Consider the following 17,812-nt stretch of genomic DNA (forward strand, 5'->3'; position numbering starts at 1 on the left):
TGCACCAAATCTTCCAAATTTGAAAAACAATGTATTATGTTCTCACTTTTTGTCTATTCTCTGTATTTTAAAGAAACACCATTATTTCTCAGAGGGAAAATAGTTCCCAAGACACTTCCAGCATGTCTCTGGAAAGCTTACAGGATGCAAACATCAACAAAGGAGAGATATGGAGCCGCCAGCCTGAATTTGCAGCAAGTACTTTGCCCAAGCGCCACATCTGCATGGCCAGTGAGGATCCAGGCACAGATGGGACCATGTCAGCCTGCATGACAACACGTGCCTTTAGCAGGGCTGTACTCCACCTCAACAGGACCCAGGTTGCCAAACACACCATTGGGAAAAATGGGAGACTCAGCTTGCACACACAGCCCTCTGCAACAGCCTAGGAGGTGAGATGAGTTTATCTCATAGGCAATTGCCCACTCTGCTCTGCATGTGTCCTGCTGAGTTCTCTGTAGAGCCAGCAAAGGTGTATAATGTTGTTAGACAAGTTTAAAGTTAAGTGATATATTAGGCACTTTGTTAAACGCTCATCCTGACAGGTAAAGCACCTTAAGACATGGCTTTGACACAAGCCTGGTATTGCTCATTGCCATTACGATGGACAGCCTAAGTTCAACAGCTCCCATGGGACCACACCTGCCCACAGACCTGCACCAATGAAACAGAAATGAAAACCAATTACAGCTGAAGTCTTCAGACTTTTCAGCTGGCCTTGAAGACAACAGAGCTGAATCATCCCAGGAGCATCGTGGCTGATACAGGCTATGGCACTAGCTTGTACCCATGATTTTAAAAGAAGCATTTGGGATTCTATGACACAGCAGGAATGGCTCTTATACCACTTTTTCCTGGAGCAGAAGGCTCTGAATCCAGCTGAACACAACAAACTAATCTGCTGTCAGGCATGGCACTGGTACAAAATGGGCCGCAAGGGAAATCTGATGCAATATTACCTTCAAAGAGATTGAAAATTCAAAAAACCTCAACAAAAATGAATTAATTTTTTATATCATTCCTCTTTGAAATGTTTCCTCTTGGTTTTAAGATGAATTCCAAGAAATGAAACACGTTTTCAACAAAGAAGAAAGGCCATTCAGTGAACACTTATTTCTTTGAAATCTATAATGCATTGCCATGTTAGCATCTGCAATAAAATCCTAACTACTTTACCCTTTTTTTTCAGGAAAACCTTGTTTATCAGTACAGTCATCCAACCATCTGCCTGTAACCCTGCTCTACTACAGTACTTTCTGTTACCTAAGAGTATTATTATTCGCAGCAATTTAGTAAATTGAACAAAGCCATTGACTCCACAAATATTTGTCAATGTCTTTTAAATATTTACACTTTAGGAAATGTACAGGGGCTTTTTTTGCATTGGGTCTTTGGGTGAATTTTTTTCACGTGAATCACAGTAGACATTGGTAGCCAGATGTCCATCTTCCCCACGATTCCCCAGGTGAATTAGATGAATTACACTTAGTGTATGCCGTATGGACAGCTTCCAACACTCCTTTGTTGCTTGAGGGTTTGTCCAGCATATAAGGAGGGGAATTTGAGAATGCAGCCTGGAGAGCAAGGGGCACAACTCCCTGCTCCTGGCCAGTGGGAGGCAGCTCCTCCAGGACCACTGGGAGCTGCAGCACTGAAGCTCTCCGAGCCAACTCTTGCCTTTGGTCTGTCCTTCACCTGCTGTTAAGCCACTCCTTTCTTTGAAGGCGTGTCTGGAAGGAGTGGGAATCTCCCTTTCTTTTCTTTGCTACTCTGGCATCCATGGCACTCACAGCACTCACCTTTGATAAGGCAAACCCTGAGTGTATTCAAGAGACACTAAATAAACTAAGTAATCGGTGGCACAGGGAGCACAACCTGCACAAACACCAAGCCCCAAAGCCCCTCTCCTCATCTCTCTCCCCCTTAGCAGCCGTGGCTTGGCTCTGTCTGATGGCAGCCCCAGAGCTCAGGTCTCTCCACAGCCAGGATTGTCGTGACTTGCACGTTTAGATTTAGCTCTCTGCCACTCTCTCCCATGAAAGACAAGCTTGAAGACACAGATAGCATGAGATTGTACAGTCGATTATTTATTTATTTGTCATTGCTTGCCAGGTGACTTTTTATGAATGGCATTTTTGAATCATGAAAAGGATGTGTTGGTTTTGGGTTTTTTTTTTTTTAAAAAAAGTGGATATTTTCAATTTGTTCTGCTTATAATCATTTTCTGTTATCTCTAGTGTATATTCAGCCTCTCAACACCCCTTTTTCCAAGAGAATGGAACCATGTGGTTTGTGCACCCAGATTCGGGATATTGGCATCTCCACAAGCTCCTGTTTTGCATAGGAGAAACCAGGAAAACTGGCTGCCTGCAAGTCCAAAGCTTTTAAATCTATAATACAGTACAGCAAAACATAGATGAGCGATAAGCTTACCTGTCCTTATTTCCTCTCGCCCATTAAATCAACTTCCTGCTTTTTGCCATTCAGGAAATGCAACTGTAATTAAGAAAAAAAAAATAATCTTTCTATCTGTAAGCAGTCCTCAAGCTAACAACAGCAAAACATATCCCACAGCATTTTACTGAGCAAATTAATGTTGTCCACTTGATTCAGCTCACAGTTCCACAAAGTACAGCTCTGTCCATGGAGGACATTTACCTGTACACAGCCACTAAGGACACAGACTCCTTCTGCCAATATTATTTAAAAGTCTCAGCATGATTAAGTATGCTAAACTCATGTTTTCCCAATCTGGTTTCTGGGCTTAAAAATGTGCCAACACTGGGAATACCACCAGTCTCCTTTCCAGCACCCACTCAAGCACAGAAAAGCTGGGGTCAGGCAGATGAACCCACACATCTGCCATGGGGTACCCACAGTGTGCCCCAAGGTCTATACAGTCATCACAGGGAAATTAAAAACTAATAAAATGCAACAAAAACATATGGTGGACCAGCAGTCTGTGATGAATGCCTGATAGAATGTGTACGTGTGAATCATCAGTACTGGGTTTCAAATATTAAACCATCAAATCTCTAAGCAATCAGACACTGCAGTATCTCCAGCTCAGTTTGTGTCGAACTAGAATGCCCAAGTTGGGTGCCATCCTCCCCAAACTTTTAAGTACATAGAGTTGCAATTTTGCTCCTGAAGGTAACCATGAAGCTGTGCTACACATTAATGCAGCAAAAGACACCAGGGAAAGAAAAGAAAAGAAAAGAAAAGAAAAGAAAAGAAAAGAAAAGAAAAGAAAAGAAAAGAAAAGAAAAGAAAAGAAAAGAAAAGAAAAGAAAAGAAAAGAAAAGAAAAGAAAAGAAAAGAAAAGAAAAGAAAAGAAAAGAAAAGAAAAGAAAAGAAAAGAAAAGAAAAGAAAAGAGAAAGAAGAAAAAAGAAAAAGGAAAAAAGAAAGCTGATGCACTGTTGTAGATTTCTAAGATTTTTAATGACTGAACATTTCAAAACTAGGTAGGTAGGCAGCTTTAAACAGGTACATACTGCACTTTTTTGATGTATTTTGAATGTTAACCCAAACCCGCTGCAATGTACTTAGTACACAGCACATTAATATGAAGTGACATTTTAAGACCATGTATCACCTTCCACATCACTCTGCGAGTCAGCTGTTTCACCATGCCTACCCTATAAAAATCAACAACCATCCTTCCACTTTCCCATTGTCTTTGGCCCTCCCAAAATTTCACACATTAGGCAGAAAGCTTCCATAGCTTTATGGTCAGCAACAAACTCAAGACAGACACAACAAGAGCTTAGGGCAGTCCCGGCAAGTTAAGGGAACAAGTTACTGCAACAGGCACCAGGCCAACAGCTTCAGAGATAATTTTCCTTTAAATAATGGTACAATTACAAATACAGATCAGTAATGCTATTATCCAGAGTGAAATGACAGCAAACCCAGTAATTCACAAATTCTGAGCTAAATTTTGCAGCCAAGAGCACAAAGACTCACATGAGGGTGGTGGGCAGGCAGCGAGGCAGGGAAGAGCAGGGTAGCTCCTGTAGATGAGTGGCTCAGAGCAGCCGATAAACTCAGGGAATATGGAATTCCCCATTGGATGGTGCTTCCACTGCTGAGCCACAGAAGTGCCATGGGGCGGAGTTTGGCAGCTGTTACATCCCAGCTCTGCTCCCCTCACTGTCCTGGCTGCAAAGGGGGCCCAAAATACCGATAAGGCAAAACACACCCTTCACCCTTTTTGAGGTTAGAAGTTGCCTTTTAGGCAGTTGTCAAAGAAGATGTCTCTGGCCTTTGTGCACAAAAGAAAGAGATTAAACCGTTTCTTTTAACAAAATTTCAGGCTAAACTTGAGGAGGTAATTGAGCTTTGGTTTTGAGGAATGCTTTTTTTTGATTTAACTTCTTTAGAGGAGATGACAAAAAAAAAATCATTCAACTCATGGAAAAAAATGATGGTGTCATTATTTTTGCCCCAAAAGCATTTGAGGGTTGGGTTTTTTTTAATGCAAACTGACTATATCACCAAGAGATAGAAACCTCTCCCTATCCCCTCGGGTACACTATTTGCAGGTAATTTCTTCTGCCAGCTTCCCTGTTATCTTTGGTCACAACCTAATGGGCATGCCAATGGGGTCACGTTTTTTAATATGTCAACAAGTATGGCATCTTTCTGGACTTTCGTCTCTACTGGTCTTGCTGAGGTTAGGGAAAGTTTACCAGTTGACACACGGTTAATGTGTGATATTCCATTAGCCCAATATGAGATATTATCAACTGACTATACCTCAGTGGTAGCATCTAATGAGGGCTTGGTTAGTATAAACCTCACCTGTCAACTTTGAAGTCAGACAAGTCATGCAAAAGCAAGAAATCATGAGCCCCTGGCTGCATCCTGCAAAAGCTATTTGCTTGGCAAAGGCTTATCTAAATATAAGGGACAAGTCTCTTTCCAACAGTAAAGGCAACTGTCTGATAAGCCATGTCTCAATGTCACTTTGCCATAATATTTCCAAGGCACACATCTGCAACAGTGCCCAATTTCAACAGGTGATGAACAAGTCAGCTTCCTTCCTATTACACCCCTGACCTCTCAAAGGGAGAAACATAGAAAGACAAGCATGAAACCTTGGTTTATTGCAGGTACCATTGGCTTCTTGCTAGTGAGCAGAAGATGGCTTTACACCTACAGATGTACTCACTATTTTGGCGCAGGAGGTTGAGAAAGGGAGATGGCAGCTACCAGAGAATCTACTGCCCCTAGAGATGCTTCTCCACATTCTGGAGCAGGACCTGCTGCCCAAGTGCCACCCCATTGGCTGATGCCACCAGGCAAGGATGAAGCACTTGCTGAGTTTCTGCTGTTGGCTTCCCATCTAAATTGGAAATCAAATATATAGCCTGACAGGCCACCCTTTAAAAGTCTCTGACCTTTATCTGTGGTATGTCAATAAGCCCTGCTGCCAGCTTTTAGGACTCGGATGCACCCCATGGGCAACCACCGCGTGGGCCTGTCTGTAACCTAAAGAGACTCCATTACCTCCCAAGGGATTATCTCAGCACAGATTTCTAAGTCCTGCCTGCTGACGCAAACAGGGATCAAGTGTCTGCCAGGCTCTCGTGAGGTTTGAATAGTAGCAGACAAGACTTCAACATGCACCCTTAAGACATCGTGCACCAGAATACCAGTGTTTTTAACATGAGTGACTTAAGAGAAGGTGCTAACGCTGACATCAGGAAAAGTAACAGGCAGGCAAAGGTCACTACAGGTTAAAAATGTACTGTTAAGAAAAGGAATGCGGAATACTCTGCTAAGGATATGTAGCACCGATTGAATGTACTGTCTTCAGCCATCTCTAACCTGATACTAGGTAGATCTCCACCAGTCAAACCCTGGTTGATAACAGCAGCCAGTTTCTCAAGGGAAGTTCCCAGCTTCGTTGCAAAGACCTGCAAATTCTGGGCTGTCACCACCAGGAAAAGCCTCACATGTCATTCCTTGCCTCGATGGTTGCTTGCCCTCTGCAGGTGAGAGGCATTTCCAGATCTTGCTGCAATCCTGTTTCTCTGTATGCCAGGCAGTCTGTCCTGTACAGTCAGTACATACTGTTGTATGATCAGCCATACTTTCTCCTTGCTTTATTTGCATGTAGTTCCTTATGACAAGTAATGTGCAATGTGCAAAGTCCGTCTGCTGAAGAGACACTTCCCACTCCTCTGGAATAAGTTCCTTCTCGAGCTTTATGTTTCCTCTATTCCCAAGCACAAGACAACTGTCAATATCCACCATTTCTGCAATTCCAAATTTGGAAATCTAGAAATTTTGCTGGACTACGACAACCAAGGTCCCATCTCCTTTTCTCTTAAATTAGGCAGTGCAGGCTCCTAATATCTGGAACAGTTTTTCCACAATTTCTCAGTATGAATTCATCCTTTTTGACCAGGGGTTCAAACATTACACAGTACATGCCCCAGAGGAGGTACAGCTGCAATGCTTCACAACATTACTTGGTATTCCCTTCGTTTCTGAAAATAGCTCCTTAGGGCATCTACTCATCACATTACTCTTTGCCACCACTGCATCACATTACAGCTCCCCATGGCTTGGAGATAAACCTGTACACACAAGCCTTTCTCCTCCTATGCAAGTCATAGGAGGACAGGCTCACAGCTTGTAGCAGAAATTCTTATTTGTCCCAAAGCACATGATGTCAGCACTCCACACCGCCAAATTCTATTTTACCTCTGTATTTTGAGGTCTTTTGTTTCTTTCTGGGCCACCATCCTGTTCTCCTCTGTGCTGGCAATGCTCCCCAACTCCTCCTAAGTGCCAAACTTCAGCAGCATATGCATCCTCTGCTGGGGCCCCTGATTAAATGTGATTCCCAAGACCCATCCTTGGAGGTCTTCACTATCTTGGGCACATCCCTGCCTGCATCTGCCCTGCCCCTCCTTACCCACCACCTTCTCCTCTCCCAGTGCTGGGCACCATGTGGAGGCATCCTCACCACCTCCAGCAACAGACCAGAGATACATCACGTGCCACGGTTTGCACAGTTGGGTGACTGCCCATCCAAATTTCAGCCTGCTGGTCCCCCAAGATCCTGCCAGAGCTGCTTCTTCCAGCTACTGCATTTGTCCGTGATGGGCCACACCAGCAGCTGCCCCAAAACCAGCTCGAGGATGGCCAGAAGCGGAACATGACTTCCTTTTACTGCCTCCAGCTTCCATCAGAATCTAATTAGGAGCACATGGCAGCCAGTCCCAGACCATTTTAAGTTGTCTGTAGCCGATATTAATGCAGCACACCACATCATTAAAATCCAGCAATTCTATCATCCTTATGGAAAAGTACTTGAACACATAGGAAGCCAAAACTCCTCTAACACACCATGCTCTTCTGTTAACTGCTGGGAACTGCCCATGTGCGAAAACCAAAAGACAATACCTCACCAAAATGTGATTTTTGCTCTCATTTTCTTTCTCACTTTTCTTGGTTTTCCTTGCCTCCACCCCAGACTGGGTAAGAAACATCAGTGAGTTAGTGGCAAGCTTTCACACCTGAGATGCTACTGCTAAGTTAGCTGGAACAGCACCCCTTTCTTGGGAGCCCAGGAGGAACACCCACAAGCAGCCTGGCCCTTTCCAGCTGCCACCCCACAGCCCCATGCACAGCCCTGCTACCTGCTATTTGCTGTGCCCAGCACATCAGCCAGGGCTGCTGCTATGGGAGTTATTGACTACTCAGCCAGACGGAGGCATGAAGAGATGCATCTGTTTTATTTATTTATTTGTAGCTTATTGTGGAGGCAATTCTTTTTTTTGTTAAAATAAAATATTTCTTTTAGAAAAAAAAAGGACAAAACAAAAAATCCCCATGGTGTGTGGAAGAGAAATAAAAGCTAGGCAGCAAAAAAAAAGGCAGCTTGTGTGCATTGTGCTGCCCAGCAAGCCCTGGGACTGCTAACATTATCAGGGTAATGTGATTTTGAAGGTTAGGGCCAGCAATAGCAGGCTTCACCATTGCTCAGCATGCTGCCCTGGCTCTGCACTCATCTGCAGCCTCTGCTCTGCCCTGCCAGGAGCTGGGGGTGCCGGGGGGTGGATTTTTTTCAAAGACTCACAAACAATTCTCCAGTACGGTAAGCCACTGATAGGAAGAACTATATAAACTTTTTCTGGCCTTACTGCTCAAATATTGTAAACTTTGAAGGTCAAAAAAAACAAAAACAATTTTCCTCAGAAAGCTGGGAATTGAAACTGACAGAAAAATGGCATCCATCCACGATCCTGTCCTTAAAGCCGGTGGAGCAGAAACCACTGTGCTTTGCTACCAGCTCTACAGCCATCGTTCCACGTGGGCAGTCAGCTGGGAGTCAGGTGCTCTGGCTTTGACAGCTACATTCACCCCTACCTTTGTGCACTCCCAGCTCCGCTATGTCCCAGTATCTATCTTAAAGGCATCTCCTGTGTTCACCAGGACTCCCCCCTCCAAGGCTGCTTTTGCAATATAGGGCACACATGATTGCAGCAGGAGAGATGATGTCCTCCTACCCAGAGAGGAGAATGGGCCTCAAGCGCCCAGGTATGGCCACCATCAAGTCGGCTTAAGCTACCAGGCATTGCTGCCCAGAGCAGTTTGCTGCAGGGGCAGGATAATTTTTATTCTAACTCTGAAAGCAAAGTCCTTACCAGCTACCAGGGCGCAGTGTTCGTGAAGGCAGGAAGGTTGCCTTGGGTTCCCCTCCAGCAGTGGTAATGTCCCAGCCATCTGGCGGAACCAAGGGGGTTGACCCTCTTCGGGGATTCCCTTCAGCTGCACCAAGGTGGGGACAGCAGAACTGGGGGATGTGGGGTCTTGTTCCATCTCGTCGGCTGGGTGCTGATCTAATAACTTAGGAGAGAGGAAAACACTCATGGCAGCATGCAGCTATGGTGCTTCTGCACACAGTCTACATCAATGTGATGTGGGTCAACAGCAGGCCTACCCTCCCACACAAAGTTTCTCTTTGGTCTTTGATCTGCCAAGCCCTACTGAAACGCTAAGCAGTTAAGAATAAAAAGTAAAAAAGTTTTTCTAGGTTCTTGCTTTGTTTTCTGCCCCTAGGATTCTTTTTCTGGGGTTACATTCCCCTGAAGGTTTACACTGATGAGAAAGCAGAGATGTTAAAGTCTTTTCCCCACACCTTTCAGTAAAATCACAGCTAGCTAACGGAGGACACTTGGTGTGACATCCTTTTCTACTTAGATAAAGAAGTAGCTTCTGCAATTTCAGAAATACAGTTCAGATTTATTCAATGAAGTAGGAAGCCCAGATAAGTTCTCTTCTGCTTCAAAATATATTGCTTAGTAAATGTGTAAGCCACATGAATCTAATTTTGATCAAAAGGCTATAAACATATACATATTTTGAAAGCCAGCTTGTGAGAGAGGTGTGTGTAGATACAAGTTTGTTACACTCTGGGAGTATGGAGACACTGACATAGATGATATTTTTAAGAAGAATCCCCAAAGACCTTTTTTGAAAGTGCAATTCTGATCTAGGCCAGTCAGTAATGAAGAGGGAAAGCTGATAATCTCTTCAGCCATTTCTTCTGTAGTCTGCTTAACAGTAGAGTGATGATGATGAAATCTTTTGGAAACAGTGAAGATATAATGTAAAGGAGAAGATGGAATGAACAACTCAGAAGCAAATATCAAAGAAAGAAGATGTGGTTATATGTTCATCTTTCGATCAGTGCTTCTGTTCCCCATAGATTTTCTACAAATATTTTCTCACTTTCATAGGGAAAGTGAGGTGCAAGGAAGTTAACTGAATAGTCTGTAGTCAAAAATGGTTTTGGACAAGCTGGTATCAAAACTCAGCTTCTCTTAAACCTAATGACAATTTTATCCCTTATAAATCAAATATCCTGAAACAGTAAAGCACAGATCAATTTCTTTCTACAAAGAAATCATAGTCACTGCAAAAAGTAGTTCCAGGAGTTCTCGGGGGTTCATTCTTCATCCCTCTGAGACAAGGACTCCTTCCTACTTTTTTCCCTGGAGGTATTTAAAAGGCATATAGATGTGGCACTTAGGTATATGGTTTAGTGGTGGAGTTGGCAGTGTTAGGTTTATAGTTGGACTTGATGACGTTAAAGGTCTTTTCTAACCTAAATAACTCAAAATATTTGGTGAGAAAGTCATCATGACATGCAAAACCATGTCTGTTATGTTCTGAAGCAGGGGAATGCACAGCAGATAGTCCACATCTACTTAATACTCTAACACCCTTGATTTGTGGTATTAAGCATGTTGTCCCAGCTCTGCACCTCACTTCCCTATGAGCAAAATGGAGACAGTAACTCATTGAGAGTCTCAGCTGAGAATTGTTTCCTCTGCTGTATGCGTGGTGATGACTTTGCAACTGGAGGAACAGCAAGAATTCTTCAAGGTATTTGACATCAAAACAGAAACATCCAATCTGCCTTCTAAAGAAACTCCTGTCTTGAATATTCAGCTTCCCACACTGTTAATCATATTTTCAGCTTTCTGAACTTCTTAAAGGATACAGATAACTAGTACTATCTCCTTCAACACTGATGTTTTTAGAGTACACAGATGACTACTAGAAAATTTTGTCATTTGGAAGGCAGGTGAACAGATGAGGCATCTGGAAAGTGACCAGAAACACTGACTGGGGGCGGCTGCTGTACTGGCAAAATTACTGAACAGTTTAATGCCTCTTCGTTTAATTTTCCTTAGAGTTTAGTTAGAAGAAAATCTCTTACGTAGTTTGTTGGCTCAGAAGTGCTGTCATGCAAGACACAGCATGACCCAAGTTGCCTTCTGGATCTGTTATTCAAAACTCCGTGCTATTAGCAAAAGGATGAAGCTCCTAACATTTATTTTCCTAGAAAACAAGCCATTAACTAGCACTATCTACTTAGTTGCTTTGTAATGATACTCGCAGTCACTTCTTTTACACTTCAGCAGTCTGTTAAACTTGACAATCAAACATTTTGATGAGCAAACAACCACCATCCTATAACATATATGGATCTGTAGGAAACATAGTTTGAAGCTTTTCTAATTTTAGCTTGTTTCAGTGTATTATAATATGTTTCTAGCAGCAAACATCCAAGGAAAATGCTTTGCATACCAAAGTGTCACAAAAAGCAGAGTGCCATTTTGTGTTTAACCGTGGTATACCAGAATGATTCTGCAGTCTTAGTTTCCTGAAGCACATGAAATGCCATGTACTGGGTGTACCCCGCTAACTGACTGTGGTTGCTTTCTCCCAGTAAAATACAAATAACATAAAAATGCAGACAGTATATTTTCAAATGTGTTTAAGTCAGTAGCTCACATGTTTGTGCTACTGATTTTCATTCAGCTGTAGTTAGAAAAGACTTAATTCTTTGCCTAGTCACACTAAATTACTGCAGAAAGTATTAAGCTTATGTAAGCAGAATTAGCATTATGGCTAAAATCATCAAGCAGCCATCAGCTTTCAGTTTATCCTTTACATACTCACAACCTCCTTTTCGTCTGGCAGAACAGATGATCAGCACATGCTAAAGAGCATTATCCCAAGGAACACACCAAAGAGCTGTGTTGTGAGTACAACCATCCTCTATCTCATTTGCTTTTACATTACACACACTGAGCACAACCTCAGCTACCAGATGAAGGCCAGGGAGCACGTCAGCCCTGTATGGGAGGTTTAACATTCCTCACATTCCCTGACAGCCTTTTCAGATTATACCCTCTCAAGAAGATGGTCCCCATATTTCTGCCTTAAAAAGCAATACCTAAATATGCAAGGTGTAGTGCTTTTGTTTCAAAACCAAAGCCTGTGGCCCTGCCTGACATACCTAGTACATTCAGGCTCTTTGTTCTGTCCATCAGCAGGAGAAAAAGTCAACCATTAGAAGCTCAGGAAGCCCTGGGATACATCAAGCCTACCATGAACACACTGGCTGTTGCACAACATGCACTCACCATGTTGCATCTACCTAATTTCTAGAGTGACAAACAGTTCTGTTCTCATTTTGTCTACCGTACTTCCAAAAGTCCAGCCTTTAGCTCGAAACTACCACAGTGGTGACTAGCACCCCAATTTGGCTCCTGGCAAGATGGGGAAACATTTTTCCCAGTAAGAGTAATCACCTGCAGGAACATAAGAAATGGTCAGATCAGTGGCTCACCCAATCTGGTACTCAGGCATTGAAAGTGGCAATGGGCAATGCTATTTAGGGACAGCAAGTCCACTGTATTTGATTTCTTTTGCCTCCAGCCCCAAGCATCCATGATTCATTGGATTAGGTATATTGGTGGACACATTGCAGGATGTAGTATCCCTTTACAAGTCTTCTGTTCTTGACATTACCTGAGACCTTCTTGGGCCTGTTGACATTGTCAGTCTCCATAACACCCTGTGACAACAAATTCCAGAAGTTCCCAACTCACCGTAAAAAAAATATACTCTCTTTTATCTCCTTTAAGCTGATCTACTAATTTCATTGTGTGTACTAATTTTCATTATAGTATTGCAGGGTTTTTTTGACCAGCAGTTCTGCCTTCATTCACTGCCTTCAGGATTTTTGTAAATGCCTTGGCTTCCTCTCCAAATAGAAGAGTCTTTTCAGTCTCCTCACAGAGCAGCTGTTTCATCTTCTCTAATTGTTGTTTTCTCTGTACCTCTTTTTACATCACTATATCTTTGCTGAGATGCAGAGATCAGACAGCACAAAGTGGTCAAGATATCTACTCAGTAATGCTTAAATTGGCAACAAAGTCATGCTGTCCCCCTGACCGTCCCCAGCATTTTCCTGGGTCTTGGCTGCTGTTGTATGTTGAGCTAATGGCTTTGGTGAGCAGCAAGTAAGGACTCAACAATCCTTCCCTAAGCCGGACCTGCCAGCTCTGAGCTCAGCATCACCTAAGAGCGTATAGATCTCAGCTTGAAAAGCCAGCCTCTTCTTGGTCAGAACTAAATGTAAACTTCTGGATCCTTTGGAGATTGTTTGTTCTACGAAGCCGTGGGTTGCACTGAAAATAAGCATTTCTTATCCTCTCCCTTCCTTTATAAGCAGTTTTTATAAATCTCATAAAAAGTAATTGGACAAAGGACTAAAGTCCAAGCTCCATCCGCCTCAGTGAACTTCTAACCAACAGTTACAGCCAGAAGGTGGACTAATTTTCTCCATCTTCCTGACCCAGTAGATAGAAATGTATCCATGAAGACTGACAAGACTTCAGAAGAAGGGACCAGGGTGTGCCTTTCCTTCGATGCAGATTGCATATCCTCGTGGTTGGGGTCTTAAACATGACACCAGAAACACCAGCAGGAATGTAAGATAAGGTGAAGGACTTTGTATACCCTACAGCTGTAACAATGAAGAAAACTTAACTTTACAGACTTTAGCAGAGCTTGCTAGGGTTAAATTAATGTTTTTGCAGACAAAGAACAGATATGACAGAAAAAGCATTTATTTAAACTGCGGTACAATGGAAATCTCAATCATTTTCAAAAGCCAGTTGAGGGAGAAGTGACTCACACAGCTTGTATACAGGAAGTATCTTCGAAGTTCTCAGAGCTGAATTTCATTTTCTCTGAAAATGTAGCTTTTGTGAGTGTATTTGTCTGCTGAGTGGAAGCAATGTGTTTGGCAGTATATAAACATGGAGAAAGACATGGTTCCTGCCCTGAGGAGCTTACAATCTAAAATGTGACATTGACAATACTATCCAACGTATAACAATCAACCAAAATATCATCAGTTATATATAGGAAGACCCATTTTAACAAGCAATTGGAATACCAAATATATATATAAAGGCCACAGGTAGGACAGAGTGGTGTCTTTGTTCTGCTATGTATTTATATGTTCATAGGTCTACAGAGATGAAAGGTAGTGATGGTTTGCTTGAGAGAGTGATTTTATTTTCTTGGGCAGGGCTGCTCCATCTTGCGCTTCCTGAACAAAAATAAGGAAAATTAGACTAGAACTTAGCACTCCTTCTGTGATTTTATATGTCTGAACACCGGACAACATTGGGATTAATTAACTCCCATGCAAGAGAGAAATCCAAATTTGGGAGAAGTAGTGTGAAAGAAGTGACAGATTTTCTATCCCGTTGAGGCACTGAAGTTTCCACATCAGCATATGGTTGGTCAAAACTATGGCAACTACCTCAGAGGCAGAGTTAGCTGGGAATCCCGCTAGTTCTAGAAAGAGCATATCACACACTACGTTTCCAATTGGGAGGGAGTTCCACCCCAACATCTGATGGAAAATCTGCTGGAAATTTCAGCTTTCTCATAGGTTAACAGTTTTTCTCAAGTAAATGGTTGTCTGATCTTTATTTCTGTGCAGAGAAGAGATAGCAGGATGAAGAAGAAACCTAGAAATTAAATTTGGAACCACATGCTGACAGAACTTAGCAATGCTGGATGCTCATACTTCTACACAGGCACAAATTCTGCCTCTCAGATGCTTCCTGTTTTGAGGTTTTGAAGTTACATTTGTCCTAATTTCTAAGGCAATTAGAGTAATTTTATATTGTGTCATATAGGTATATAAAGGTCAGTAATTTTTTTTTAACATTTCAACTAAATTTCATTTAAGACATAAAGCTCTTAAACGTTTCAGTGAAAAAGAGTAAAGAGTAGCCGAGTAAGAGAAGAGAGGGACAGATTCTTATCCCTGAGAAAAGAGAAGCTGCAACAAATCTAACAGCTAAGTGCAATTTTGGCCCATCAGTTGGGCACTGCGTACATACATATGCACTATTCAAGCAGTATACACTGAACATGCTGCAAACTTTTCATTGTTCCTACTTAGGGCTCACAATAGAGATCTGGGAGGTGTCATAGGAAGACACTAAGGAATATGCCCAAAGCAGATATCAGAAGCCTGGTGGGTAGCTAAAGGTTGTAAGAGCGACGGGGAAGGGACCAAAGAAGCTACGCTATTTGGTGATTATTAGGGATCACAGAGGAAGCTGTGTAGGAAAAGCAGATTCAATGGTGCCACAGAAATGGATAAGAGGAAAAAACTTATTAAGGGCACTAGTTCTGACTAAACATGATGTGTCTAATGCTTAATACCTTTTTTGTTTTGGCACATTTTTTCCATTTTTGTCATTGCATATAACAATGGTATGTACAAAATTTTCAAGTTTATGTTACTTTAAAAACATTTAGACACTGTGCTGGATATCTTAATAGTTACCTGAAAACCTGTTCAAGAAAGAATGTGTCAGCAGTGTACTAAGACTCTTCTTGCTCCTCCACCTCTTCCTTTTCTTCTCCTTCTTCCTGTTTTTCTTTTTCTTCTTCTTCTTCCTTTTTTATAGAAAAAGTTGTAGTTATCATGTAGAAATTGAAGGAAAAATAAACAGTCTTGAAATATAGAGCCCTGCTTTTGCAACTGTTCTGTTTCTGGTTAATTCAACATTTTCAAGCTTAAACAGTAGAAGAGAGCAGTAACGTATAGAGCTTTCAATCTTAACAGGCCAGGGCTCTCCCTTTGTGGACTTCATAGGCAAAAGTGCTGGAATATAACTACCCTCTTCTTAGGGAGGCTGGAACACAGTACATGGATAAGCTGTAAATAGATGTTCAAGATCAAAATAAAAATGTGAGGTATATGTAAATAGATCTTCTAAGCATATGCTTTTTTGTACCAGCAAACTGGTCCAGATTCATGTCACAGGAACTAGACTCCCGAATAATCTAAAAATCATTTACAGTCATATAATACAGACTTGTTTCTGTTTCAAAATTCTTATTTCTCTCCTTTAGGCAGGAGAAATGGAACAATTTAAAGGAAACAACTCTTTGCTTCAGTCAACCACATGAACAGTCTCTGAAAGCTGGTATTTGTGTAACACAGACAACAATCTGTACTTATTGCTAGTACATGAAGCTTTTAAGTGTAGTCCTACTCTGAAAAACAGCTGAAAATTGCATTGCAGGCTTCTCTGCTCCTTGTCTTCCAGCAAACACTTGTTCAAAGGCACTCCTTCTGTATCTATAAAAAGCTTTATCTCAAAACTTCATACCTTTACATACTACCTAGACTACAAATATTATGGGAATCTCTTCCTGGTGTAATTAACCAATCAAAGAATACATAATTATTTTCCAGTTAGGACTGCAGGAAATACATGAGCAGCACAGATCTTAGGTTTTCCCCTGAGACACATACTGTCTGTACAGGAGTCACATTGGAGTTGCTGAAGTAAAATCCTGGGTAAACATGTGCTTGGGAACAGACATCTTGTGACCAGATTCCTGGTCTGAATCATTGTTTTGCAGGGAAAACTATTGCACTAAGGGATCATCCCTGCAAATCCAGAAATGCAATATGAATATCCGCACAGGTCAGCTGGATTGGAAGTTCTCACACCAAAGGAATATTGCCTCTTTCAGCATCTTCCCCCAAGAAAGGTACCTTTCATGAGCATTCTTTGAAACAGGGCCAGACAAGTCCACAGATAAAGTAAACTCTTTCAGATACTAACAGCTTCAGTTCAAAATTCAAGTCAGTTGCCTTTTACAGGAAAAAATGGGTATTTTTCTTGCTTCTTGCTTGAAGCATTAGTTAGCAGGGCCAGAGTGCACCGAGCAACCTTAATGACCCTTGCCAGCCTCACCAGGAGCCCCCATGCTTTGTCCGTGGGCCTGGGAGCTCCATCTCGGCTGCCAGGTCCACAATCATAACTCTGACAGTGGTCTTGTGCATAGCTACATGTGTATATATGCATGTACTGCAGTCTGGAAGTGGGAAGATGTGAATGTGTCCTCTTATTATTTACAGAATTGTAGTGGAAAACAGCACTGAAGAAATATTCAAGGCATAAACTTGCAATGATGGGCAAAGCAGAAAAGCACATAAGGATCTGAACCTGGGCCTTATCAATTCGGCAAGGAAAATATTTCCTCTATAGGCAGAACTGCTTAAATTGTCAGAATAACTCTTTCACATTCACAACACTGAAAATGGAATCAACATGGTGTCAGTTAGCAGCTGTCAAAGTTATATTTGTCTTGGGAGCCCTTGGCAAATTTTATGTAAAAATCTGTGAAAGAAAATGTCTCTTGTCTTTATGGTTTTTAATAACGAATAACCTATTTTTTCCCCAAACAACAAGACTATGATATGACCAATAATTATCTCTAGCAGAATATAATACTAGTATGCTTAGTTTCATTAATAATTTACTAACTTTTGAGTAAAGTGATAAGACTGAAAAAGAATTAAATGCACACAAACAAAAGATCAAAGCAAAGTGTCTAGAGATACTATACCCCTGTTGCTTCATGTTCTTCCTTGCTTTCCTGCATAAGAGATACAAAAGAAAACGTTAAAAAGAAAGATTACCAGATGTCACATGGGCAAAACACAGCAGAAATTAAACGCTGTATGTAGGAAAATTAAGTGGAATTCAGTGGATTTATTTTGAGATAATGTCCTCCAGATTAACTCACAAAGCACATTTAAACTAAGCTTTTACTTTGAAAAAGGGTTATAAAAGTATTAAATACAGCTCCATTTTTTCTCAGTTACTTGCAATCAAAACTGCTTCATTGACAAGCAAAGCATTAAAGCTTGGAGTTTGCTTGCTTTTTCAGATAGGGTTTGGGTTTTTTAGTAATTAGCTGACCTGTAAAATGCAAGTTAAATCAAAATTGTACAGAGCCTTATCTATTTCATATATCATCACTCAGGATCTGGCTTGCAATTCTGTTAACTGTTGTAGGCTGGAACAGGTAACTTGGCTAAACAGCACTAGGGAATAAGAAATAATGCAAGCTGGTTTTAGAGAATAGATTGAGCAAAAGCGA

General features: G+C 41.6%; 1 protein-coding gene across 3 annotated transcripts in view; it reads right to left on the reverse strand.

Annotated features, from left to right (window-relative positions):
- Positions 1-13,431: 13,431 nt before the first annotated feature.
- The window catches only part of SH3BGR (SH3 domain binding glutamate rich protein), a 30,490-nt gene continuing 26,109 nt past the window's right edge, over positions 13,432-17,812 (reverse strand). For 2 of the 3 annotated variants that reach the window (XM_054086098.1, XM_054086080.1), the window contains 3 exons: positions 17,276-17,305; positions 15,195-15,307; positions 13,432-13,937 (listed from right to left, as the gene is read on the reverse strand). In XM_054086098.1, coding sequence (XP_053942073.1) covers positions 15,233-15,307; positions 17,276-17,305 — 105 coding nt within the window. In that variant the 3' untranslated portion in view covers positions 13,432-13,937; positions 15,195-15,232. Of the gene's footprint in view, positions 13,938-15,194; positions 15,570-17,275; positions 17,306-17,812 lie in introns of those variants that run through there. The other variant, XM_054086088.1, reaches the window with a different exon arrangement.

The sequence above is a fragment of the Cuculus canorus genome, chromosome 1 (assembly GCF_017976375.1).
Source record: "Cuculus canorus isolate bCucCan1 chromosome 1, bCucCan1.pri, whole genome shotgun sequence".
NCBI lineage: Eukaryota > Metazoa > Chordata > Aves > Cuculiformes > Cuculidae > Cuculus > Cuculus canorus.